Source organism: Montipora capricornis, chromosome 2 (genome assembly GCF_036669925.1).
Source record: "Montipora capricornis isolate CH-2021 chromosome 2, ASM3666992v2, whole genome shotgun sequence".
Lineage (NCBI taxonomy): Eukaryota > Metazoa > Cnidaria > Anthozoa > Scleractinia > Acroporidae > Montipora > Montipora capricornis.
The window spans coordinates 10119757-10147078 of NC_090884.1; the positions used below are offsets into that span (position 1 = coordinate 10119757).

At 39.7% G+C, this 27322-nt stretch overlaps 4 protein-coding genes and 1 non-coding gene across 8 annotated transcripts in view; 1 reads left to right on the forward strand and 4 right to left on the reverse strand.

Moving 5' to 3' along the window:
* LOC138038789 (mucosa-associated lymphoid tissue lymphoma translocation protein 1-like) overlaps nt 1-31 on the reverse strand; it is a 32573-nt gene extending 32542 nt beyond the window's left edge. For all 4 annotated transcript variants that reach the window (XM_068884835.1, XM_068884833.1, XM_068884834.1 and 1 more), the window contains exon 1: nt 1-31. This exon is cut by the window's left edge and continues 450 nt beyond it. The gene's annotated coding sequence lies outside the window, so the exon portion shown is untranslated.
* Nucleotides 32-2157: 2126 nt separating this feature from the next.
* The window catches only part of LOC138038793 (mucosa-associated lymphoid tissue lymphoma translocation protein 1-like), a gene marked incomplete at its 5' end in the record, with an annotated part of 207274 nt that continues 182109 nt past the window's right edge, over nt 2158-27322 (forward strand). The window contains 12 exons of the mRNA XM_068884844.1: nt 2158-2413; nt 3793-4083; nt 5769-6026; nt 7816-7881; nt 8255-8385; nt 8960-9222; nt 10625-10708; nt 11055-11185; nt 20148-20309; nt 21161-21318; nt 22065-22163; nt 23137-23299. Coding sequence (XP_068740945.1) covers nt 2158-2413; nt 3793-4083; nt 5769-6026; nt 7816-7881; nt 8255-8385; nt 8960-9222; nt 10625-10708; nt 11055-11185; nt 20148-20309; nt 21161-21318; nt 22065-22163; nt 23137-23256 — 2019 coding nt within the window. The remainder of the gene's footprint in view (nt 2414-3792; nt 4084-5768; nt 6027-7815; nt 7882-8254; nt 8386-8959; nt 9223-10624; nt 10709-11054; nt 11186-20147; nt 20310-21160; nt 21319-22064; nt 22164-23136; nt 23300-27322) is intronic.
* Nucleotides 7034-7106, reverse strand: Trnaa-agc (transfer RNA alanine (anticodon AGC)). Its single transcript has one exon. It is a non-coding gene; the product is annotated as a tRNA-Ala (tRNA).
* Nucleotides 10971-12421, reverse strand: LOC138038798 (histone H1-delta-like). The gene has a single exon (XM_068884848.1). It carries the CDS (start codon nt 12395-12397, stop codon nt 11822-11824), a length of 576 nt encoding a protein of 191 aa, XP_068740949.1. The 5' UTR covers nt 12398-12421; the 3' UTR covers nt 10971-11821.
* LOC138038804 (histone H3) lies at nt 13980-14492 on the reverse strand. The gene has a single exon (XM_068884862.1). It carries the CDS (start codon nt 14490-14492, stop codon nt 14082-14084), a length of 411 nt encoding a protein of 136 aa, XP_068740963.1. The 3' UTR covers nt 13980-14081.

A 27322-nucleotide genomic window follows, 5' to 3' on the forward strand; every position in this document is an offset into this window, starting at 1 on the left:
TTTTCAGATGGTCTTTTTTTTCCTATTTAGTCACACGACTTACCCGTCCCTAGAGGGCTGATTTGTTTCATTCCTCAGGAGCATGTTATGTTATTAGAAAACGCTGTGTGATAGCTGGCTCAAAAAAAAAAAGCATGACGTCACATATGACAAAAATAACTTTTGTTCAAAATGGGATTTTCTAATTATAAAATTGTCACCCGCTAAATCGAAAGCTTTAAGGCCGCCTACTAGGAAAGATGCAGGTTTTTGAACTTCGCATGCTACTTATTTGAAAGAAATGAAGAGACGACGTAAGGTTTTATACGATCGACGCCACTCACCTCGGCGTAACTAATGTCCAAGGATTTTGACAGCTGTATGTTGATGTTGTGTTTTTGTTGGTACGATCCACATACTATTAACACGTTTTGTCAAGTTGCGAGGAAAGTTGTCATTTGGTGAGTTTTCGATGAAAATCTAATTATTATTATTGTCGAGGCTTTATGTTGTGTGAGGGAAAAAACAAAGGAAGAACTCGCGCTGAGGAGATGAGATAAAAATGGGAAAAAATTCTAAACTAATTATAAAGCTTAACCTAACTTTTAAATGTATTAAGCTTGTGTTAGTATTAAATCCATATTTTCAATTTCTTGTAATATATACGGTATCTTAAAAGGGCAAATATTTGATTTTTAAAATCCTTGTCCACTTTAAATTTTTGAAACATGAATCTTTAAACTTACTTACTGAAAAGCTCACATCTAGGACCAGTTGAAGGTGATCCCAGACCCCAATAATAGTTAACAACTATTCACCGAAGTGAAGGTGGCTATTGGTGGATATTTAAGACCTGTGAAGCGGCGAGGTAAATATCCACCATTAGTATATACTAAAACAGTGGAAAGCGTTGAACGCGGGCAACTCAGCAACTCAGGAAAAAATGGGGTTTCAAGTGAAGAAAACATCCAAATTAATTTTTTGTGCGGTATATTATCTCACTGTTTCAGTATATACTAAAACAACTATTCACCTCAGTGTCGGTGGCTAGTGGTGGATATTTACCAAGCCGCGAAGTGCCGAGGTAAATATCCAACGCTAGCCACCTCCACTTCGGTGAATAGTTGTAACTATAGCCACCGACACTGAGGTGAATAGTTGTTTTAGTATATACTAAAACAATTAACATAGCACAAAAAGATGATTTTAACTCATTTATTCCTGAAAAAAGTACAACATTTTTTGGCGCAAATTTTACATGAATTGCCCAGAGGTGAATAGCAAAGGATATCCAGAGTTTGAATAGCCAATGAGTGCTAAAAGGAAAAATCACAACTGAACTGGTTTAATTAATAATTTTGAACCAAAAATTTAATAAAAAATTGAACCACTACAGATACAATAATTTTTTTAGCCCTAGCCCTATACCATCATGTACTTGGACAAAAAACAAGTTAGTCGCCTAAATAGATATTTTGCTATAATAGCTGCTACATTGAGTTTCCACTGTCCTTGAAGTCCAAGTGTGCAAGCATTTCACACAGTTTATTGTTTAATTAAGGCATTGCCTTCAAAACCTACAGTACTGTGCAAAATTATTGAGAGCGAATTTCGATGAAATTCGAAGAAATTATACGATATTTCAAAGGAGGCGAATTGTTGGCGATATTTCGATGAAAAGTCAAAGCAACTATTGTTCCGATATTATCGCAATTTTGTGCAGACAAGCGAAATTTCATCCGGGGAAGCGAAATTTCGTATTACTTTTGCACAGTACTGTAGTACAAGAATAGGTATAAAACTTATAATACAGAGGTCAATAATAATTATTAATTTGCACACTGATGAAAGAATAATAAAACAGCACTCATTTATGAAAAGGGTAATATGGAGGGTAATATGTGGGGACAATGCTATTGCAAAGCACCACCAGCCTACAGGCCTAGGAAATGAGAGAAAACAAGCAAGTTTTGAAGGAGCATCCCTTTTGATGCTGTGATATTATTTTTCACTTTCTTTCAAATTAGTTTACCAACACTCAAATGATATTACATAGTTGACAGCATAGCTATTTCTTATTTCTAATTTTTATAATTATTGTTTTTTTTTTCTTTAAAATTGTCACAGTTGTGCTGATCATCTAATGAGTGAGCCAGAGTATATCAGAGACTTAACTGATGCTGTCAAGAAAAAGATAGTGGCTATTTTGGATGTCCGCCACCCACCCAATTGGAGATCACTGATGGAAGCCATCGGGTATCGGGCATCTTTTATCACCCAAGTTGGCATGGCAACACTAACACCGGGGGAAGTCCAACAAGCACATTGCTTAGGGACTTGGCTCAAGAAGGCAGAACTGTTCATGAGCTTATCAACTGGCTACTTTCTTTGCCTGGAAGGTCTACTGCTCTTCAGACAGTTGTGGATGAGTTAAGTAAGTTGCTGCAGACTTATAACCATTGATCCCAAGGTATGCCTTGAAGTGAATAAAGTGCGCAGCACATTCGATAAGGTCCATGAAATGTTCTTTAACCCATCTCAACTTGAACATCGCTTGTTTCCAGAAATACAGTTAACAAGAGTAATGCACGCTAATTAAAGGGCTTTCATATTGTACTAAATATATTGGACAATCACCAGAGTATTTAAAGGAACTTATAAACATTAGATCTAACACTCAATATAACCTTCGCTTCAACAATGGACTGTTTCTAACTTTCCCAACAATTAAGACAAGGAAAACATTCGGAGATCGGGCATTCTGTGTAGCAGCCCCGACAGTATGGAACAATTTACCAAAGAGTATTCGTAAAGAACAAGATTTTAAGAAATTTAAATCTCTGTTAAAAACGTTTCTATTCAAAACAGCTTATAATTGACTTTTACTTTTATTTTTTACTTTTATTTTAATTTAAATTTCCTTTATAATACTAGTTAGCACAATTATTTGTATATATTCTTACATTTGTATTTATTCTCGTAATCACATTCTTGAGATCATTGTTGTATTTTATTTTATTTTTTATATTTTATATTGTTGTAAATTTAGCGCATAAGATTATATTCATATAGAGTTATGCGCTCTATAAGTATTAAAGATTATTATTATTATTAAATAAATTTCAAACAGCAAGGCTAATCCTATTTGTTGTAAAAAATATTTAATTGTCATTTTCCCTTATAAAGGAGACTTTTCTGGACATATATTTAAGTGTCAAATTACATGTAGTGAGCCAATCAGGATAATATAATGTTATGTACAGTGTAATTGAGAAATGCAAAGATCATTACCACTTTCCATTTGGTGTAAATTTAATGGTGGTCAATGCAAGTATTGGTTTGGTTTGATCAAATCATCTTTTTGTGCTATATTATCTCAATGTTTTAGTATATACTAAAACAACTAGCGACCTCTACTTCGGTGTTCAAACAGTTGCTAATAATAAATTATTATTACTTTACATGAAATTATTAGGTTTCAACAATGTTCTTGGTGAAAAGTGTTGTAGCTAGAGTACCGGGTATGCCATTGTAAGATAAAGCTGGTTGAAAAATTCTCCTCCAAATGTTGTCTGTTCAATAAAAATGAGGACTTTAAGCTTGAAATTTTGCTCCGTCTGAAGTCATTTTAGGAAGGATTCTACTGATCCTTGAGGACATTGAAAAGATTTTCAACAGAGGATCACATAATTAATAACTGTTATTGTTGTTGTTGTTTTAAATACAGAAATTCCTTTGCGATTGAATCTCTTTTTTACAGAATACAGAATACAATTTTAACATCAAATTTTGTTATCTACTTGTATCATTAAGGAGGAGCTCCAGTTATAACACAGAACCTTCAAGTTAAAGTGTCAGTGTCTGCTGGGCAGGATGTGAAATTGCAATGTGGAGCTTCTGGAAGGCAACCTTTGCATTATCAGTGGTTTAAACGGAGAGATGTCCTTCATGGGAAAACTGAAAGCGTGTTATTGCTGCAGAATGTGACTCAAGAGGATGAAGGGTATTACCTTTGTAGAGTTGCAAATCAGTTTGGTTTTGTGTTCACTGGTTGGGCCAAAATTATTGTCAATGGAGGCCAAGGTGATGCTTTCCAACGTTTTGGTAAGTGTTACTCCAAAATATTGCTTTTTATCAGGGTTTAAATATTAGCCTTCCAGTCTAGGGTATAGTCATGCGTTAGTTGCTAAGCATTTATGGCCACAGTTTGATATTGCACTTGTTCCTTTAAGGACGGTGCCTATTAATTAGAGATATTTTTGCCCCGGTGTGTGATTATGCAGAAAATGTAGATCTTGACAAGTGTTATTGAAATCCAAAAAGAAAATTGGGGGTAACCACGCATTTTTCAAAGATAATTCATGAATAATATTTGTAAAAAGCTTTAAATAAAATACAAAGCAATGTATGGCGTTCTTTCTGATTCTCAAATTGAAACTTAAATATCTCTCAAAAATGCATGGATACACCCAATTTTCTTTTTGGATACCAAGAGTACTTATTAAGATCTACTTTCTCAGGATAGTTTTAAACCGCGCAAAAATATCCCTGTATTAGTAAGCATCACCGATAGGAAATCCGAGTATCTCGAGATGCGCAGAACGTATGCGCAATAACAATAGTAAGCACCGTCCTTAATTAGTGTTAAAGATTACTGATTGTAAAAGTGTATGTACTTGACATACAGTTACTTGTCAATGATTGAATTGTTTAGTGTTTGACCATTAATGAGTGTCCCTATACAGACTTCTTGATGCAAAGCAACCCTGGCTTTTGCTAAAAACTTGCAGGCATAAAAACGATAGCAAAATTATAATAGAATGTGACAATTAAAGTTGTAAATAAGATTTTACCAGTAACAAACCATGTACTGAAGAACGACATGAGGGCTCATTTTCCTTGATTTCACTTCAATGTACTGTGCCACTTGTCGAATTTTTGTAAACAAGTAACAATAAAGCAGTATTAATGAAAAACATGAATCACTGATGAGTGAGAATTAAGTGGCACACTTTAGGGGGCACTAGGTGAGGGCAAGCAGTCGTGAATGTAACTCTTATTGATTACCTAACTGTCATGTGTGTCACGCCTCACCACATAGTGCCATTTCTCATAATTTATGGCTTAGAATTTAATGTGCAGTAATGTGATACTTTAGAGTTTTGAAATCCCATGGACTCAGAGATAAGTAAGTCTTATTAGTAGCAGATTAAGGTACAATTATTTATTATTATTAGTTATATTATTTTAATTTATTGTTTTTATTTCCCTTAACTTGTGCTCTCAAAATATTAGTAAAAAAAGGGCGAAAGGTATCCCAACAGCCACAGGGGTAAAATAAGATTTTCCCTAGGGCTCCTACCAGGTATATACTTTTTTAGTATGGTGATCAATATACTATTTCTTGTGATTAACAAATTGTGCACCAAGGTCTCATAAAAATTTCATTGAAAAAATTACTGTCTACCCTGATGTTCATACCAGTTTCAGTTTATTCTGAATACACACTTTTTATTCCAATCCTGTTCATTTGAGATGCACGGATTTCTGGATTTCTGCGTTGACACTACCTACAGTATCAAGGGAAGCATTGTTGCGCATGGCATGCGATTCGTTTAATGCTACATTGTACCTCTTAGCAGCCGTCCACTTAGTCATGGTAATCACTAGTTTAAACAATATTTCAGTACATTAGTCAAAGAGCTCCAATGGTTTATTTAGGGGACAGGTGTAAGTTTTTGTCATAATCAAATTCTAACTTGAATGACCCTGAAAAACCTGTTTTGCAGACTTTCCCATCATCACCTGTCAATCAGGACCTGTGGTGTCGGCAACATTGGGTTCAAGATTTAGTTTGTATTGTGATGGTGTGGGAAGACCGGCTCCTAGTTTCCAGTGGTATAAAAACAATATGGCTATAGCAGGGGCAGAAATCAGGGAGTTGACCAGATACCCCGCAACAGTTGAGGATGAAGCTGTGTACTTTTGTAAGGTTTACAACAGTGTTGGTGAAATATCATCTGAACCAATTCAAGTCAAAATTACAGGTAATTAGTATGGAAACATTATTTATCCTTTCTAAGCCTTCTTAGCAGTCAAAATAGATACTTTTTTGCTAGTACATAAGAAAACAACCCTGAAATAACAGAGGCCATGTAATAGCCCATTCAAGCCTTTGGGGAATTTGATTCTATTTTCATGCAAAACCTCTACAAATTTCTTCTGTTTCAGACATACGCAAATCCTTGTTACATGTATCACATTAACCAGACCTTCTTTGTCAAGTCCATCTTTTTAGAGAACAAAATGAAGACGGAATAATAATAATAATAATACAATACTGGTGTCAGACTGAAGCTCTGATGCAGACTGCATCCTGTGGCCTCAGCAATCAAGAACTCTACGTAGGATTCTGGCAGTTCCCAGTAGCGCAGTCTTCTGAATTTGACTTAGACTGAGTCCCAAAGGATCTTGACTTCATCATTCTGTGCCACCCTTCCTGGCGTACATTCATACCATTTATCCTTACAATCCAAGCTATACTTCTTGCAAAGACTCCAGAGAATGGCCTTAGCCACATTTTCATGTCTAACCTTGTACTCTCTCTGGGCTTGACTACCACATTCACAGACTATATGGTTAACTGATTCTTCTACAGCATTGCGTATTCTGTATTTGGGGCTAACACTTTTTTTCTCAATCTTGGCCGTCACTGCATTAGTTTTGAGGGCCTGGTCTTGTGCAACGGATAACAAACCTTCTGTTTCTTTCTTCAGATCTCTCTTCTTCAACCATAGCCAAGTCTTGCCACTAGACACACCTTCTACATGTATCTGTCTCAGAAACTGACCATGCAGAGGTTTTTCCTTCCAGTTATCCAACCTCTCATTCTCTGGTCATTGTTTGTATCCCATTGCTCTGACACGTTGAAATTCTGGTGCGCTCAGCTTTCAGCAGGTTTTCTTGACTCTGTTGTACAGGGGTTGTCTGTTGTACAGAGTAGAAAGTTACAGGTCAAACTCAACACTGGACAACTTCTGGGGAAAACTGTAATTGCCCTGAGCGGGATTTGAACCCACGTCCCCCTGATCGCTAGTCGGGTGTGATGACCACTACGCTATCAGGACGACCATGCTGGCAACATGGCTGATTGATCACTTAATGTGTGGCATTTACGTGGGACTCCCTAAAGGCCAGTTTTTCTATGTGATAATGCTGGATCAACATGTGATTCACAGGTGGACAAGGGTAATTAATGGACGTGGGTTCAAATCCCGCTCAGGGCATAAAACGTTTTTCTCCCAATAAAAAATGTCATCGACGGGTTGTCCGTCCTTGGTCCTTTCATACTTCATATATATATATATATATATATATCTATGTATGTATGTATGTATGTATGTATGTATGTATGTATGTATGCATGTATGTATAATAACCCAAGTTATTCACAGATTTTGATTGGTTCTTGCCTATGATCTAGAGGACATACATATAAGGCTCAAGGCTCTGTCTTTCACAATTGACACAATTCTCAACACTAATCAGTCCACACCCACCAACCTTCCTTGGGAGATACAACCTGCTTACCCCCCCCCCCCTTCCTTATCAGTGTTGCTTATCAGTGCTTATCAGTGTTGCTAGAAAGAGAAACAAATGATGAAAACTTAAACAGTCAACATTGAAAGGGGGAGAGGGGAGGGGAAGTGCGAAAGGTTTAAGTTCTAGATACGGCGGGTATTGGAAGCTAGAAAAGGTGTTTTTCAACAGGAGTGTCTCAACAATTTTGCAACTTGTTGTAGCAAGGGACTGAAATCATTTTTGTTGCTTTCCCAGATGTACCAACAACAAACATGCAAGTTAGAGGAGTCTCCGTTAGTGGACCCTCCGATATTGAAAGAGGTACGTACATGTATTACAACAATTTTTGGCAAGCTCATAAGTGCTCACCTAGACTTTAATGACCTTTATTCATAAAATATTAAACCGTCATAATAATAATAATTTAAATCAGTCATTGAATCACTGTCATTTCTTGAGGTTTCACATTTGCCCTGGCAATCCTGTGTATTTCTGTATGGTGTATGAACTTTGCCAACAAATGGCTTGCAAAGAAACATTGTTTGAGATGGTAGTAATCTTTTGGTGACACTTGTTCCTGAAACAGAAGGAAAATGGAGGTAAGCAGTTGAAACTCAGAGGTGCATAATAATTCATAAAAATCCAAGGAATCTGATTCTCAATATTACGATTGTTTTCTCTTATTTTTTGGCAGTTGCTAACAAGGTAGCCTTATTGATTGGAAATAAAGATTACCAACATGCTCAGCAACTTGGAAAACTATTCCATCCCATCAACGATGTTTGTGACTTGACGGGCGGACTCCTTAATATGAACGGATTCAAAGTGAGTTTTGTTTATTCAGTCTCACAATAAAAGTCTGCTGACCTCACCTTAAGTGCGACTCATCCTAAACCCATTGACTACTACTGAATCACCCTCCCTACCCCCCCCTCCCCCCCCCCCTCATTCACAAGTAAAATCGTCTGGGGTTAGACAGAGTAAAATGCATTAAATCTCACTCTCAGGAGTCAGTGGGTTACTGGTAATTAAGGCATTGACACTTCAAACACCCTAGGGTGCCCTCAGGTGATGAGTAAAATCGTCTGGTGTTAGACATTAAAATCTTTCAAGTCTCACTCTAAGGGGAGTTTTATCAGTGGTTGTCATATGAGTTAAATTGCATTTCCAATGTGAGTTTGTCGCTGATCTCCAGTGTGACCTGAAGTGGATGCAAAGAGCCTATTAATAATACCGGTAGTTATTATTAATAATTGTTGTTTTTGGTCGTGTTCTTGTCACTGTCACTGCTATTTGATTATTGTTACTGTTGTTGTTACACACAGTTCTTTTTTTCTTCTTATTCTTATCATTATACTGTCATCATTAACACAGCAGTACAATCCACCAACTATTTTAGGTGGTTTCTTTGGTCAACTTGACCCTAGCAGAAATGAGAGAGGCCCTCAGACAGTTTTGTAGTCTTCTAGTGGAGGAGACATATGCTGTTTTCTACTTTGCTGGTCATGGATTTGAGCGACGTGGACACAGTTACCTAATGCCAGTGGATGCAACAGAGAGATATCACCCTCATGAAAATATGGCCTCCTCAGAAATACTTAAGGCCATGCAAGAGACCAAAGCAAAGCTCAATGTAGTCTTGCTTGATGGCTGCAGATCAGAGTAGGTACTACATTAAAGTTTGGGGAGGGATATTGATCACAACTGTGGCTAACAGAGGAAGTTCAGTTGTGACAGCACCCACTTCAGGATTTGAATTCCTGGATACCTTGATCGCATCTGGTCTTCCCAATAAGTTTTGTTCTGAAAGGGACTGTTATCAAGGACTGCATGATATTATTTTCCAGTAGAATAATAATATGATGTTTTAAGTCTGGAGGAGACTCTCTGAAAAGATCAAATTCCATCCAGGATTTAACTCTTTCCGTGACTCCAAACCTGGCAAGACTTTTTTTATTGTTTTCTTAACTCTAAAAGTTTCTTCTTCTTTCCAAAACATGATTTGTGTCAGACTCACAAGTTTACTAGGTCCTAGAAACTCTCAAAAATGTAATCATATTATGATAATAAGTTTTTGTCGTCTGCTAGAGTCCATCACCCAGGAGTAAAGATTTACTCAAATCATGATAGTCCCCATTAGCGTCAGAAAAGAGTCCATTTTTAAACCAAGTTTTGCGGGAAAATAAACAGTCGTCTAAATTGGCTAACTCAATGTTGTATCCAATTCAAACCCTTTTGGAAATAAACATTTTGTTCCAAGTATTTTATTATAATTTAAATGTGAATACTACCTTGTAATGCACATACAATACACAAAGAATCTTAACCCTGGGAGATTTGAAGTGGATACAACATTGAGTTAGCCGATTTGGTCTATTGTTTATTTTTGAACAAAACTTTGTTTAAAAATCTGACACTGATGGAGACAAACTGGATACCAGATTCTTATTCTTGGGAAGGCAATGAGTATCTTGTCCTCTGTATCTTTTGTCTCCATTTGTCAAAGGGAAAAGGACCCTGACTGTGAAAGGACCTTTGCCCTATGCAAGCCGTTAGTCATAATAACAGTAATAATAACAATTATCACTTTATTGTCTCAAGGGTATTTAGGCGAGCACAAGTGCTCTTGACTACAAATAGACTGAGGCAGAAAAGAGCACGATACTCTTTGTTTGTCCCCCCAAATTTTGCATAAGCATTGTTTCCTGTTTCTCTTGGGACTTACAGTGGCCCCTAAGAAAAAGCAAACAACAATGCTTATTCAAAATTTGGGGGCACAAGCAAAGAGTATTACAGCAGGTTCCACTTCAAACAATGCCGATGATGAGCCCTGGAAGCAGCACTTATGTCCAGAGGAAGCAGTGTTTGCATTACTGAAGGAGGGGAGTGGGGGGGGGGGGGGGGAACTATCTCTTTTGTATGCAGGGTCCTTGTTTAAGAAATGGCTTGTTTTACCCATGTCAATACTATTAATACTAATAATATTTTTTATAAAGGAAGGACAGGCAACTCCTTCCTGGCAACATAACACAATTAAGTCGATTCTGTTCTTCTCTTGTTTTAGGCCTGAGCCTGATCCTGGACTCTTATTGCAGGGGGGTGACATACAAGATATAAAGGAACCAAATGTTGTCTTGGCCTTTGCGTGGTAAGCATCAGAGATCAATAGTCTACTTTCTGTTGTTTTCAGAGGTAAAAGATCAGATAGCTGAAACCCTAAGTCTTCAGGTACCAAACAACTTCCATGATGAACATCTTGTCATCGAAGTCTTTCCCAGTTGCCACCATCTTCATGTTCATCTTCATAATTCTCACTGTAGGAAAAAAGCATAGTTAGTAGTGGGGGAGCCCTCCCGCTCCGTGGTTCGTGTAGTTAGCTTTATCTTAAGGAGTCTTCACCCTTCAAATCAATATGAAGTGTCATTGTTTTTTTTATCCTAGCCAAATAACGTGTTTCAAAGGATTCACTGTTTCAAATGTGTCCTTAATTTTAGCTGCCCTCAGTCCTGTGTCTTCGAATGTCCCGAGGAGAGAAACGGCTTCTTTGCCAAGCACCTTCTCAAAAACATAACAGATGAACACAGAAACAAGTCAATTGAAGAGGTTCTACTTGGTGTTAGTCGAGGTGAGCTTACCAAAATTAATAAGGTGAAATATCAAGACAACGCAGGATATTGGGCGCTTTCCGGTCAACGGAATTTTCGAAAATTATACTGTAGTTGCTTTGCTCGCTCTGGAATTGAAGATCTTTTCAAAAAACGCCATCACTACAGGAGAAAAACACTCTGGCATTTCACCAATTTTGTGTGGTCTGTAAACTCCTCTTATGGTGTTTGACTTAATTTACGTTAATTGTTAATTTCAGTAATCAGTACTCCAGCGCTAGAACGACTAGACACCAGTAAAAGAGAGTTGCCTACGTTTAGTCTACGCACGCATTGATTGGGTACGGAATTTCCTGTTTGATCGAGAAAGAAGGAGAGGCGGTGGTGAAAGATTAACCCATGTTAGAAATTTATGTTAAACTTCAAATAGTGTTTCTAGGTTGTCTATGTTGATCTCGAAGAGCCATATCTCCTGGGAATAAGAGGCCGATAAATCAGTCAGACTAAGTGTTACCGACCAAAGTACTCGACTTATTTCAAACGACATCGTAATTGTTTCAGTTTACGAGCAAGTTAATCTGTTGGTCATTGCTTTCATGTATTTGGTGGCTCCTAAAAGAGCCGTTTTATGTAATTGAAGTGAACAGCAAAGCTCTTCACTTCTTAGATGACTTTTTAGCGGCAGGCTTTTTGGCGGGCTTTTTAGCGGCGGGTTTCTTCACTGGTTTCTTGGCCGCTTTCTTTGCAGCAGGCTTCTTGGCTGCGGCTTTCTTGGCTGCTGGCTTTTTGGCTGCGGCCTTCTTCCCTGCAGGCTTTTTAGCGGCGGGTTTTTTCGGAGATTTCTTTGCTTTCTTCGCGACGGGCTTCTTTGCGGCAGGCTTCTTGGCTTTGGCGACTGGTTTCTTTGCAGCTGGCTTCTTTGGTTTCTTCTCCTTCTTCTCTACCTTGGGCAACTTGAAGGAGCCCGAGGCGCCAACACCTTTTGTGTGCAGAAGCTTCCCGCTAGCAGCACCTCTCTTCAAAGCCATCTTAAGGTGTGAGCCGACTTCTCCAACCTTGTAGTTGCTCTTGATGTATTTCTCGATGGCTTGGCGCGAAGAACCACCTCGCTCTTTCAGAGCTGAAATGGCAGCCTTGATCATATCCAAGTATGGTGGATGATCAGCAGGTTTTTTTGGCTTTGGAGCCACCTTCTTTTTGGGGGACTTTGCTGCTGGTGCTGGATCAGACATCTCGAAATCTCTTGTATACCTACGAACAAATCGAACACTCGAATACTCTCCGTCAAGCCTGCGCGCGTGCTAAATAAACCATTTGCGGACCGCCGTGGAAACAATGCCTTAACATGGCGTGTGCCAAACTTGTGTTTATTCCCACGGCTTTCTCTATAGAAAACAGCCATTAAAACTTCAGTTCTGACAAGTAAAATTGCATTACTCTAACATTTATCCCTTTGGCCAAATGTTTATCGACAGCGCTTGAGAACTTGTTGAAGGAAAGAGTAAGACTTTTAGCTTTTGTTGTTCTAGAGTTGGTATTGTATGAAGACCTTTTTCTCTTTAGAGTGAATGCACTTCTTTACAACTCGTGTTACTGCATTTCAGAGACTTAAAAGTTAAAAGGATAACTTCTATTCAACCCGTAGGTGTAATAAAATAGCACAGTAAAGCTCATTTTAAATGTGCTTTTTCCGCTGAAAATGACACAAGAAAGACAAGCCTTGTAGGTCGCCATTGATCAAAGTGGTGAACGGTGGAGTCATCTGTTCGAAGATTTAAGTATCAACAAATGTCTAGTTTTTTCATCTAATAGTCCTCATGGCTACCCTTCTGGCATATATCTTTTTTGTGTTTCTGTCCCCGCTTTCGTTTTTGTGTTGTGTCTAGCGCTGCTGTTTTTATTTGGACGAACAGAGCAGTGATAAAACAGTTGCAACGGAGCCTGGGAAAGAATTCATTTGCGCTGGTCGTTACCAAATTTTAGTTCACCCGCTTATTGTAGTGATCATCTTAGAATATCAGAATTCAGGACTCTCGACGGTTTATATTATTCGCTAAATTCACCACAGTGGCTGATAGTGTCTTAAGTGCAACATGATTTGTGCTTTCGCGTCTTCTGTAATGTTTAGAGAGCGCTGCATCTCTTTGGAGATCGTTTTTTGATCGAGTTCACACTTTTTTCAATTTTCTCTCTTTCAAATGCACTTAAGCGGACGGCCATGTATTTCCGTTTAACTTTTATTTCCAGAATGTAGAAATCAAATTGCTGAGGCATAAACGTTGTAAGAGTATTGTCGTCCTTTCAGCGTGCATATCATTTAACGCGTTTGATTCAAGGGCATCCAACGAGCAAATTAAGCCAAGAGCCTTTGAGAGACATTTCTAGGGTCCTTGTAAATTATGTATTGAGACTGTCTAAAGAGATGTTCTCATCACCCAGAAAGATATGATCTGTTCGAATATCTCAGCTGAAAATTTAAGTGTCCTAAATTTTTAGGGAATGATATCTCCTTTTCAGAAATTGGTAGCTGAACTTCAGATTATTTTTGGGTGCCCCTGTTGATTCACGTCGCCAATATAAGGAAATTTAAATTTAGACTTTTTATGATTTAGGTCTTATTGGTTCATATTATTCTGAAATTTGGACTTTGAGGTGTAAGATTCGTGAAAAGATCGGGTGAAATTGAGTTAAGTTGGGCAAGACAGCAGCCTTATATAATTTCAAAGTTTCTTTCCCGTAGCAGCAAAGGCCAATAATATTTACCCGACATTTCAACTCGTTGAGATACAGACATTTGACTCGACATATTGACAGGTTTCATTTGAATTTCCTGTTTTGTAAAGAATGTTGATTATTGCTTTTATTGATTTGGTGGCTCCTAAAAGAGCCGTTTGTATTGTGGACGGTGAAAGTCACTTATGCTCTCTCTCCACGGATTCTGCGGGCCAGCTGAATATCCTTGGGCATGATGGTGACGCGCTTGGCGTGGATGGCGCACAAGTTAGTGTCTTCAAAGAGACCCACAAGGTAAGCTTCGCTTGCCTCTTGAAGAGCCATGACAGCAGAGCTCTGGAAGCGCAGATCGGTCTTGAAATCCTGAGCGATTTCACGCACAAGGCGCTGGAAGGGCAGCTTGCGGATCAACAGCTCGGTGGATTTCTGGTAGCGACGGATCTCACGAAGAGCGACTGTTCCAGGCCTGTAACGATGAGGTTTCTTGACTCCTCCAGTTGCGGGGGCGCTCTTGCGAGCCGCTTTGGTTGCGAGTTGTTTGCGTGGAGCTTTTCCACCGGTCGATTTACGTGCAGTTTGCTTGGTACGAGCCATCTTTCCTAAAACGAAAACGTTGAGGGATAAAGTAAGAAATTGTGACTATGTTTTTATATCAGGCGCGCTTGATTCTGATTGGTTTTAAAGTAAGTAATTTGATTGGTTGAGCCCAAATCATAGAAAATTTTCGATCCGGTGTTTTCCGGTGTTAACTCCAAGCTAAGTTTACATGCGAAACATAGCTGATTGTTTAATCATCATAGCTCTAAAGGCAGTAAGAAGGTTTAATATAAGAGTTTTAATAAATTAAGTGGATCCGTTAGCTATCATTTTCACCCGAGCAGGAGATTTTTGCCACACAGAAATTGCTGATAGTCGAATGTTCCGAAAATGCTTCGAGCGCTGATGAGCATTTGACCCTTGTACCTTTGGCGTAATTGTTCTTTTCATCCAATTAAAAATAAGGATACATTTGTTTTCTGAGAGGCCGTACTGGTCCATATAAATAGAAAGAAACTTCTTGCAGATGTTATTCTCTCGTTCTTCAAATCGCTATCAAGATGTCTGGTCGAGGTAAAGGAGGCAAAGGTCTTGGAAAAGGAGGCGCTAAGCGTCACCGAAAGATTCTTCGTGATAACATCCAAGGTATCACCAAGCCAGCAATTCGCCGTCTAGCTCGCCGAGGCGGTGTCAAGCGAATCTCTGGTTTGATCTACGAAGAAACGCGAGGTGTTCTGAAGGTTTTCCTTGAGAATGTCATCCGTGATGCAGTAACGTACACGGAGCACGCCAAGCGCAAGACTGTCACAGCCATGGATGTTGTGTACGCTCTGAAACGCCAGGGACGCACACTGTACGGATTTGGCGGTTAAATGACGCTGAAGCCACACTGAGAAAAAACGGCTCCTTTAGGAGCCACCAAATCTTACAGAAGTCATGACCAATAAATTCTATCATATACCATATCAGCTGGGATCTGTTTTTTTAGTATATCTTTTCCTCTTGTTCTCCATTGCAAAAATTTGCATTAATAACTTATCGATGCTTATTCCTAATCGGTCCCATTTTCAACAGGTGCGAACAGCTCCTATTTAGCGGTTACTTACTTTACGGCTACACTTGATTAGACTCCTATTTTTCCATTACTAGTATTCGGCTAAACTTGATCCTTTATTTCATATGTACGTGACGCGAAGTGCCGACAGCAAAATAAAATATTCCAGTTTTCGTTTTGGATTTTTTCAGGCATATTAACCTTATCTGCGAAGATAGTTTCATTTTTAACATGGAGTTCAATAATCGTCAACAATCAAACGCTGTCGTTGAGTGTTTTGAGGCTTGAATATATAATGCTTGCAAAATGCGCGAGTTCAAATGTGAACAATTTGCAATCGAAGACGAGGGTGTTCCAAATAAATTCGTGTCTTGTTAGTAACTTTTTCAGCGAAGAAAATATAAATGTGCAACCTAAATAATCGAAATATATTTTATTTTTGTGTGAGAAAGAACTAAAATCCACAACGAACTCGAGTAGGGTTGATAGTTAATATCACACGTCTTTTAAATGGTAGGATTGTGTCCGGGAATTATTTGGTTGGCTTTATCGATGGAAATATCTTTCTCTTATTCCCTTTTGCTAAGTTGGGCATACGCAAAGCGTAGTAACATCGGATAAGTTTCAGTAAGAAGAGTTTTGTTTTGCTTGGACAAAGAAATGCAAAATGTTCCTTTTTGCGAACGATATTAGTTTCAAGGAAAACCGTTGTCCAGTTTTGAACATACCTCGGTTATAAGATGGTATGTTTTTTTTGAGGAGTCACACGAGACGCGCATAAATAATATCAGCCAGGGTATTTTTAGTCGTTAAGAATTAAACGATATCGTTGAACGTATGTTTGCAATGTGCGCACGTTTTTTTCGGCGCGCAAATTCAAATGTAGTCTCCTTCACAGCCGTTTTTGGATGTCACGCAACGCTACCCTCAAAGAAAGTAAAATGAGAATGAGCTGAGAAATTTGCAATCCAACGTTACGGCAAAAAGCATAAACTCGTGTCTCTCTTTTCAAGAACTTTTTTGGCGCAGAATATAATTGTGCCACACCTAATAATTGAAGTATATTTTATTTTTGCCTGAGAAACAACCAAAATCTACTCCAAATAAGTTACTCTTAAACCTGTATTTGAGACTTATAATGCATCTTCTAAATGGATATATTTTGCAGGATAATTGTGTCCAAGAATCGGATAATTTCGGAAAACATGTGTTGGTGATAACTTTGCTTGGCTGTGCACTGACAGCCATGAACAATGAAATTCGATTAATCGCTAAGAATTAGACGATATCGTTGAACGTTTTTTGGGCGCGCAAATTCAAATGTAAATGAGCTGTGAAATTTGCCATCGAATGTTACGGCAAAATGCAGAAACTCGTGTCTCTCTTGTCAAGAACCTTTTTGGCGCAGAATATAATTGTGCCACATTTAATAATTAAAGTTTCTTTTATTTTTGTATGAGAAAGAACCAAAATCTACTCCAAATACGAGACTCTTAAAAATTGTATTTGAGACTAGTAGTGCATCTTTTGAACGTGTTGGTGACGACTTTATCAATATTTGGTGGCTCCTAAAAGAGCCGTTTTTTGTTTTCTTGTGAGCTTCCTTAAGCCTTTGCCTTCTTCTCGGTTTTCTTGGGCAGAAGGACAGCTTGGATGTTTGGCAGCACACCTCCCTGGGCGATGGTGACCCCAGCAAGTAGTTTATTCAACTCCTCGTCATTGCGGACAGCGAGTTGAAGGTGACGAGGAATGATTCTGGTTTTCTTGTTGTCGCGAGCAGCGTTGCCCGCCAGTTCGAGGATCTCGGCGCTGAGATATTCGAGCACAGCGGCCAGGTACACTGGAGCTCCGGCGCCAACTCGTTCAGCGTAGTTTCCTTTGCGGAGAAGTCGATGGATACGACCGACAGGGAACTGAAGTCCCGCTCGGGATGAGCGGCTCTTGGATTTGGTGCCCTTTGCTTTTCCTTTACCGCGACCAGACATTTTTCTGTAAGCTTCAAGTTTATGAACACTTAGCGAAATAAGTGTCGATAGGTAACAACAGGCAAATTTATACGCAAGACAATATTTCGGTCGGATCGAAACGCACCAATCAACTTTTCATATCACATGTGCTTTTGTTTGAAAACGGAACTAACTATGTTGACCTTTGGCCAACCTGAAGTTGTGAACCAATAAAAAATCGACGATTTCGATCCTTATGTTAATTGATCCTACCTTTGTTTTGTTATAAATAGCAAGTTATTCACATAGTCTTATCATTCGATTCAAATCGAACCCATCTGAGCGAAATATGGCACCGAAAGTTGCAGGAAAGAAAGGCGAGAAGAAAGCTGGCAAGGCTAAGGCCGCCACTGGTGACAAGAAAAGGCGAAAGACGAGAAAGGAAAGCTATGCAATCTACATCTAGAAGGTGTTGAAGCAAGTTCACCCTGACACTGGTATCTCTAGCAAAGCTATGGGCATCATGAACTCGTTCGTCAACGACATCTTCGAGCGCATCGCTGGCGAAGCTTCCCGCCTGGCTCACTACAACAAGAAGTCAACTATCAGCTCTCGCGAGATCCAGACCGCCATCAGGCTGCTTTTGCCCGGTGAACTGGCGAAACACGCTGTTAGTGAAGGAACCAAAGCTGTCACCAAGTATACCAGCAGCAAGTAAACTCACTGAGTTTACCGCCAAAACCAACGGCTCCTTTAGGAGCCACCAAATGTTGTAAAAGTTATGCCAACACTACTGTGTGAGATTTTCCTCCATCAACCCCTGAATCCTGTTCAAATGTTGTGTTTGTCTCCGTGTTCATACTTAACGAAAAATCGTTTCTCGGCTCCAAATGGCCAAGACAAGAACAACCGTTATCACATCGCTTTTACATTTCCAAAACATAAATTCGTCATGTCTCTGCAGATATCAAAGGTGATGTCACAGTCACCATTTAGCTACATTGTAAGAAACGCAACGGCTTAATTAAGTGTATCTGCCTCGCCATATATTCTAAAACAACTTCAATATATTAAATCCCACTTTTTTTTCTTGGTAGCGATGTCGATTTGGTCCAAGTCAAAAAGCAACCGTATTAGGAAAGATTTCAAGCAGTCCATCAGACGCTTGCGTTGCGATCAAATAGATCCACACGCACAATTATAGCCTTGATTAGGTTTAGCCCGTTGATCAGAAACCTTTATGTTTTTATACAAAACGTACGGACGTTTCAGCTCGATAGCGTTTGCTTTGTTTTGAAAACGGAGCGTTTTGAAGGTAAGCGTTTGGTAGTGCGTGCGTGACAAGATTTGGTCTACATAGCATACTGGGTAATAGCGATTTCGATAAACAGATCGAGCTAATGTGTAAATCTGCTTTTCACTCAATTGACAATTAGATTAATTTTGAAATATTAGAGAGTTTTTTGGTGTGGAAACTGTTTAAGACTTTGGTGCACGCCTTCGTGACTTCTAAGTTAGATAATTGTAACGCACTCTTAGTATAAGACTCACCAGCGACTGAAATACGTACTGAACTCTGCCGCTAGGCTAGTTACATTGTCTAGAAAGCATGATCATTAGACTGCAAAGCAGTCGTTTTCTTCCATTTTCGGAAGGCGCGAAGCGCCGTAAGCGTGATCCTCGCGTGTGAAGCACGCGAGAGGGCGTGTTTCTCCCTCGCCGTTTCTACACTCGCCCCAATGGCCTGTTTCTCAAAAGTCCCGAAACTTTACGGGCCGTTTTCGGGTGTCACAATTCCCTTTGTATCTCAAGAACGGAGAGGATTTTAGTCGTCAAACTTCACAGCCATTTTTCTTTTTGTTACCTTGAAATCATGTTAAAAGATCGGCTTTCCAGAACAAGCGTTTTACAGTTTCACAAATGGCTTTTCGGGCCCGAAAAGTTTTCGGGACTTCTGAGAAACATGCCCCTGACCTTTCGTTTGAATATTTATCGCGTTGCTTGCGTTCGCAAAAAATACGACTGTTTTGCAGTCTACATGATCATATATCGCCAGTACTAATGGAGCTCCGTTGAGCAGTGCATAGAACTTAATCTTGTTATATGTATATAAAGTGGTGAATGATATGGCACCTGTTTATCTCCAGGAATTATTAGACCTTTATAGACCTAGCCGTAGCCTTAGATCAGGAAGAATGCAGTTCTGAAGACAATCTTATAATCTAAAATCGCGCTGGTGTAGGGAATGCCCTTCCACGGGAGCGAAGAGTGTGCGATTCTGTAGGTAGTTTTAAATTAAGAAAACCCTGAAGACCTTTCTTTTCAAAAAGGCTAATTGTTGAGTAACACTAAGACAAACCTTTTTAGATACGTACATTAAAGATTGATCACAAGATTTTGAGATTTCATTCGTACCTTTTAAAAGTATACATTTTTATTATTCTGAAGCGGTTCGGGACTCTTTAGGAATAAGCGCTATACAAATAAATTGTTGGTATTATTATTATTATTATTATTATTATTATTATTATTATTATTATTACTATTAATATTATTATTAGCTAAAAGGTTAGATAGTCCTGTTTCTGTTTCATTTTTCATTAACTTGAATGCATTTTTTTCGGGCTATAATACGCGGCGTTTACTATAAGTATGAAAAATGAAACACTCGATATCCTCATGATTCCTCATCATGTAATCGTTTCGTTGTAGGTATCTACGGAGAGGGGTTGGCAGATCCATTTACGAGTCAGAAGCAAGTTGTGAACAGAATAACCACCTTAGTAAAACCAATGACTCTCTGGTGTCCTGTGGATAACAATTTAATGAATCCATTCACTGCAGCAGCGATTGAACGGTGGCAATCAGCTCATGGTAGGCTTTAGTTCGTGGTTTGAGTGGTGGATATTTACACACATGCGCAGTAGTGACCTGCTAGCACTTAACGTCGAAAGAATCACACATTCCGCAGTATAGAGAAGAGATTTTCACGTTCCTGATTTTTTTTGTCAGTGAACTTTCTGAAGACGAAGGCGGATGAAAATAAGCTCATTGAATACTTTGACAGAGTTTGAAATAATCAGTCCGACGTTTTCAAAATACCGCGCACCGGTGGCTCAGTTGGTTGAGCACCGGGCTGTCACGCGGCAGGTCGTGAGTTCAACTCCGGCCGGACCAACACTCAGGGTCTTTAAATAACTGAGGAGAAAGTGCCGCCTTTGTAATTCCATCTGCAAATGGTTAGACTCTCTAGTCTTCTCGGATAAGGACGATAAGCCGGAGGTCCCGTCTCACAACCCTTCAATGTTCATAATCCTGTGGGACGTAAAAGAACCCACACACTTGTCGCAAAGAGTAGGGCATGTAGTTCCCGGTGTTGTGGTCTGTCTTCTGTGGTGTATCATGGTTAGGGGGGTAAATTCTCGGAGATATTTGCTACACCAAGCTACTCTAAAAATCCGAGGGTAAATAAAGATGTATGATATGATATGATGATATATGAAAAGCTTCCTGACCAACTCGTGAATGCGCGTTGGGTGACAATAGTCCCTTTAAGTTTTGTGATGATCAGGGAGACTCAACTGAACTTTTTGTGAGCAAGAGACAAGGAACAACAGCTTGGTCAAATAGATAGGGACGTTTCACTTCGACGGGACCGGAAGCGACGTCGGTCTCACGCTTCAAGTAACATGTATTGTTTAACGCGGCGTATTCTTCTCTCGTAGAAATCCCCAACAAGCCAGTGACTGTCTTTGGAGCTGAAAACGGAAGAATAAAGGTGCAGCTTAGTTTTAATGCTGAAGTGTCAAACGTCCTTATTGTGAACGCTCGAGCTCTTGGAGACAAAGAATTGGATTGCACAGTGAAATTTGACATGGGTGGTGTAAGTACTTTTGGGTATATTTATTCCTGGTGTGTGTTGTAAAGAAATTTTTGCGATGATCTTCATTTCTCGTTGCTGCGCATGATCCTTGGCTTTAAAATCTCCCGCCACCTTCTCAGCCAATCAGCGATTCTTAAAGCAAACCCAAATGTGGACTTCAATACGTGCTTGGCACTAGCTGCGTTTGTTCCGGTGGTTCAAAGTAGCTAGTTTACTTTGGGTTTTTCATCATTCTATCGAAAGCGTCCCTTTTCTTTCCGTTTATGTGAGTTTTAGCTTAAATGTGTTGAAAATTCCGTTCAATTCAAGAGAAAGTATAGACTATATTTGACGGTTAAAAACAGAACTGAGTCTTTTACGAGACCGTCTACTTCTACCTGAATAATCTTCAGCGCTCTCGCGTCAGCAAGATGGGCAACAAGAAGACACTAACCACATTGGCTCTTAACCTTAATATTTCCTTGCATTTTCAATCAACATCACGTTCAGTAAGATGAAGTATTGATTTGTTGGAACATTGCACAAATCAATGTCACTTAGCTGAGGTGTAATGAAACACAAGTCCCATGTTAGGTTTTTCTTTATTCATACTACGAATGTCGGATTCCACATCGATAGATTCCTGCTCCTATGCCTGTGAACCAGGGTTGTTATTTCGGGATGATTGCTCTCAGCCAACAAGAATCGAATAATTTTGTTATGTATATTATTAGTGTATTAACGATGCCGCTTTCTTTTATTATCAGGTTGTCAGTGGCTGTGGTGTGGAACGTAATTCAGAGTTCGGGAAAAAATGTCCTCCGTGGGAAGCCACGCTGAAAGTGAAAGACCTTCAACGACTTACGGTAAAGAATAAGTCATTGCCACATAATAGAATGGCCTTCCTTAATTGGCTTTTGTCTCCGAAGACCTTAGACAGCAATGACCAGAACCAGAGGTTGCTGACCAGCGGTTTTCGTTAAAACAATGGTTTGCTGGGGGTGCTCACTCTTGCGGGCTCAGAGAACCTGGTTGTGGTCATTGTTATTTAAGGTTTTTCTTTTGTCTCGGGTAAATAAGTGCATGCGCACAAAAACTGCGTTGGGAGCTGCTCAAACGTGAGCGTGCTCTTGCGCGCACGCGCCTTACTCGATAACAGGATGTAGCATCGCCTTGACGTCAAATTGCATACGGGAAACGGCACGGAAAAGTGTGTGCAAACTGTCTTGGAAAATAATTGTATGAACGGTGCGGGCAGTTTGTAGAGAACATTGAAAATTTATCGTCAGGGACTGACGTCCTAAGCAAAATCTCAAATCTGGTCATTTCACGTCGTTCTCGGGACGCCGCGAACGGGGAAGAAGTTTTTGACAGTGTGAAACGCACGTACACAACCATTGTTTTGCCCATAAATGTTCTGTTTTCTGCTGTCCATGTTTTCGTCGATGTCGTCCTTACGTAAGCTCCTCGCTGTAATGATGTTAAGAGAGCAAATCCCCATATTTAGCCCTATTTCGATGAAAATTGCTTGAAATATATTTTTACTTCTGTGACTTTCAAGGACAACACTACATTGGTCATTTAGTGTGCAGGTGGACCGCGCGGTCGTGAAACAATACACAACAGAGAAAAGTGACTTTCTTAGCTTGGAAGGAATCCAAAAATGAATTTCAAATGGTTATCTCAAGGCATAGGGATTCGCTCTATTTCCTCTCATTTCCTTGTTCGCGGTTAAGAACTTCTGAGTTAAATCTGCGTTAGGTTGATAGGTTCAACCTGATATTTTGTGGTCGGGCACCTCTTCATACTCAAACTAACGATGCATTTACTCTGTTGTAGGAACCATTAGTATTGAAGCTGACAGTTATGTACATTGTTAACGGTGAAAGGATACAGAACAGCGTGACTTACACAATGGAAGAAAAACCTCTTTATGCCAAACTAGTTACTGCCTGGTGAACGAAAAACGAAAACGGCCTGGAAGGGAAAATTGAGCCAGCAGATTATCTCCCCGAAATCCCCTCTCTTATTGAGAGTATTGCTCTGTGTCTTTAACCTTGGCTCCCTGGTATCGAACAGATAACTAAGTTCCAGATTTAAAAATCGCCGAATTTGTAAAAAAAATAAATAGTTTGTTTATAGTGAGATTACGCTAAGTTATCAAGCTGGTTCACCGGCACTCCATCTGAAGAATATAACTAAGTTACATTTCAAAAGAAACATGGCACAGAAGCGACCAGTTGCACTTACGTAATTAGACGCACGCGCAATTCGATACAAGGAGCTGAGCTCCCAACGCCTGACAGCTCTGTCGGTAAAACAAGTGTAGCGCAATCGCGCGGTCATGAGCTCGAATCCCATCCAAGAGCCTGGATTTTTTCGGGGCTCAGTGGTTTGCCACTGCCTATCTGCCCAACTTTAATATTTCACTCTATTAAACAGTTCAAATGTATGAATTGTATGTTTTAAAATATCATCCGGTTCGATTGTATAGAATGTTTTCACCGAAACAAAAGAAAACGTTTGCATAATAATAGAGCTCCGGAATTCCCGGAGGATCAGTTAGGAACACCAACATGGCTGCCGTTTCTTTGTTTCTGCGGTGACGTCACGTGAAAGTCTGGTATTAACTGGCTCTTGATTGGTGTTGTAGAATGTTTTATTCTTTTCAAGGTCAAGTCATCGTTTCTTTTGCTTAGTCTGTTGTTTTCGGTTTGGACAACAAGTAGCCTGTGCACAGGCTCTCAAGTGTCAGTTTTTTGTGGCAGCTTCAGCCCTCAGGCATGCCAGGAGCGAAGAAGTAACAGTCGCGCGTAGATCGTCTTCCGCAGCTTTGCCACTCGCATGAGACTCTCGGCCACTCCGCTCACATTACGAAAACTGGAAGCCTCCTTGCACGCTAGAGAGAAAGCCTAGGATTATTTGTAATTCAGTAGTTTTCAACAAATATGTATGATTCAATCTAGTTTAATGTCAGCTTTGTTCGAAAACAAATCATTTTCCATCAGTGTTTTCTAGTCCACTGCTTGTGTAGAATTTGGGAGTTAATAGGTGACAAGCTAGCCTTCGTGTAAATTTTTTGGGTGTATGTTTTTATCCAAGACTAAAGACCGCTAAATGTGTAATTGAAACTGAAACAGAATTGAATTCAACCAAAGCGAAGGTAATAATAAAGAGAAAATTTAATTCCTTAGAACCTTCTGTTATCACTTAAAGCTTTAAAACTGTGTTTTCTCAGAAAGAAGTAAAAACTAAACATGGTTTTCCGCCGCAGAAAAATTCTCAGTTAATTGGAACCCACTGCCTTCCTACCAACGAGTGGAGCTAGTAAATTTTATAGTAATGTTTAAAAAACGAGCAGCAGTGTTTTATCAGGCTGTAAAAACACGAGGCGTAGCCGAGTGTTTTTAGACCCGATAAAACACGTGCTGCGAGTTTTTCGAACGGCTTAAAGAACATCCCCCAAAGAGCGTGTCCCTCTGGACTCAAAACAATGGTTCAAATTGTGGGAGGTAGTATTAGCATACAAGAAAAACAAGCTATGCCTTATTAGTATTCTTTACATAAAGAATACTAACGAGGAGTGTTTTATCAGGATTTAGAAAACAGTCCTAAGAAAATACGCGCGCTGATTGGTTAAAAATCGTGTTTCTATAACTCGATGGAGACACAAAACTAGCACGAGCTGTTGACGTAGTGATGGCGCGAGAAAAGAGAATTTACATTTTGATAATTAGAGTTCACAAGTTGTTTTCTTTTCTCTCGTCGCGTTGTTTTCTAAAAGAAATAGAAAACATGTACTCCGTGTTTCTATCGAGTCTATCGAGTGAAAGTTTGGGAGAACTCGAAAAAGCTGTGGAAACACTCGCCTGCGGCTCGTGTTCCCACAGAATTTCTCGTTCTCCCAAACTTTCACTCGTGTTTCTATCATAACTCGATAGAAACACGGTGCATGTTTTCTATTTCTTAAATAAAGCTCATACACGTGACGTTTTATCGATGTTTTGATACGCTCATGAATTATTAATTAGTTTTTTTAAAGAAATGTTTACATTTGAAATGGGGGTTCTAGAGGAAAGAGAGAAATGATCCTCGCACTGATCTGTTCTCTGCTGGCTGACGTCTCTCTTTTCTTTTTGCGTTGTACGGAAAAAGAGGCCTCTGCCATTCGTCGAAACTCGCTTTGATCCAACCGCTGTCCACAACGTTGGACGACACTGTTCAAACCGCTGTGTCTCGCGCATTCCTTTACGGCAATTCCGCTGTTATTAAGTTAGTTCACGTAAGATGAAGTATCACGTGACGATTCAGTTTCTGAGTAACCGCCGCGCATTCTCAACACAGTGAGTTTCGACCCATGGCAGAGGTCTTTTTTTCCCGTGTTCGTCAGCCCAGCGAACACACAAGAAAAGAGAACTCTTCTAGCAGGGAAACTTATCTGGACAAATTAAGCAAATTGTCTTTTATTGACAACTGAAAAATTCATGTGGCTCCAACGGGATTCAAACCCATGACCCCCTGCGATGTCGGTGAAATGATCTACCAACAGTTGGACAAATTTATTAATCAGACGAGGATAGTTTGATGGTCAAGCTTTTATCAGTCTCCTATAGCTCAGTGGTGGGCCTTCAGAAGGTCGTCGGTTCGACTCCTGCAACTGAAGGACTTTTTGCGGGAATCCCTGAGTCCCCATCGAAGAAAAATATGTTCAGTTAAGTGGGGCAAACAATACTCATCTTCTTCACTATACACCTACGATGCACAACATTCGAAAATTAAAATCCTAGAAGAATAGATAAGTAAAGTAAGACCCCGGTGAAGTAATCAAGTTGATTGGCCTTGTGCTCGAGACTGCAATGGTTCAGTGAAGTCCGATTTACGAACTGGAAACCGGGGAGGTCGTAGGTACGACTTCTGCAATGAAACACTCGGTTTTTTCCCCCGGTGTCCAGGTGTTGTCTAAGTTCGAATTAAATGTACATATTTGAACTGCGGGTTATAGATGAAGGCGTTCCTTGTAACAATCTGGACGAAGACCCCCACAAAAATATAAAATGACGAACGGAGAGTAGCCAAACACAACATCCCTAGTGTTTTCTGTGCCCTACGAGTCATTTCAGGCAAAATACTGCAGGTTCTTCGTTTTAGGTCTTCGTTTTCCACATAACGGCCTAATTTTGCGGAAAACGAAGACCCTGCAGTAATTCGCCTGAAATGACTCGTAGGGCACAGAAAACACTAGGGATGTTGTGTTTGGCTACTCTCCGTTCGTCGTTTTAGCGGAGCTCCCCCGCGCCGATGGCGGGCGCGCACGGAGCACCATTGTTTAGAAAATATGGTAACCCATCGATGCGAGAAATCTTGGTTTTATAGCCATGACGTCATCGACCGTCCGTACAGTACTACGTACGTACGTCCACCCCTCCATGTATGCCAATGTGACCAGTATCATGCTAGTTTACAGCATACACCTTTGATATTGGACATCCATGTTTTGATCAATTAAAACCTGTCAAAACAAGGTATCCGCTGACCAGTATCACGTGACCATATCGCGGGCTCAAGCTTAGAGCTCACCAAGGTCAGCTGTTTTTTCAAGTTGACCGCTTAGCTCACCTAAACATAAGCGAGGCTTCATTTTTCGCGCGCTTTCTGTTGCTCGACGCGGCTACACGGCCATACTACATCAACTATAGTTCTTACACAGTCAACGCTTTTCGTGTTCAGGTGGAAAACGGTTTAAAAGATGTTTTCTTTAGATTTCTGCATTTTTCGCTGCTTTCAATCCAGTTTGACATATCATGATATCTGTTGTCTACACTGGTGGCTACGCAGTTATTCAAGTAAAGCATCGGAAGGATATAAACTTAAAGCTGTGTGTTTATTTTTAATTTGCTTAGAGCTGCTTTTTTCTCTGTATTGCAATTTTTGGCACATCTTTAGAAGCTCTGATAAGGTTACATGATTCCTGGAGGACCTATGTGTAGAACAGAAACGAAAGGAGAGCGGAAGAAAACGACCACGA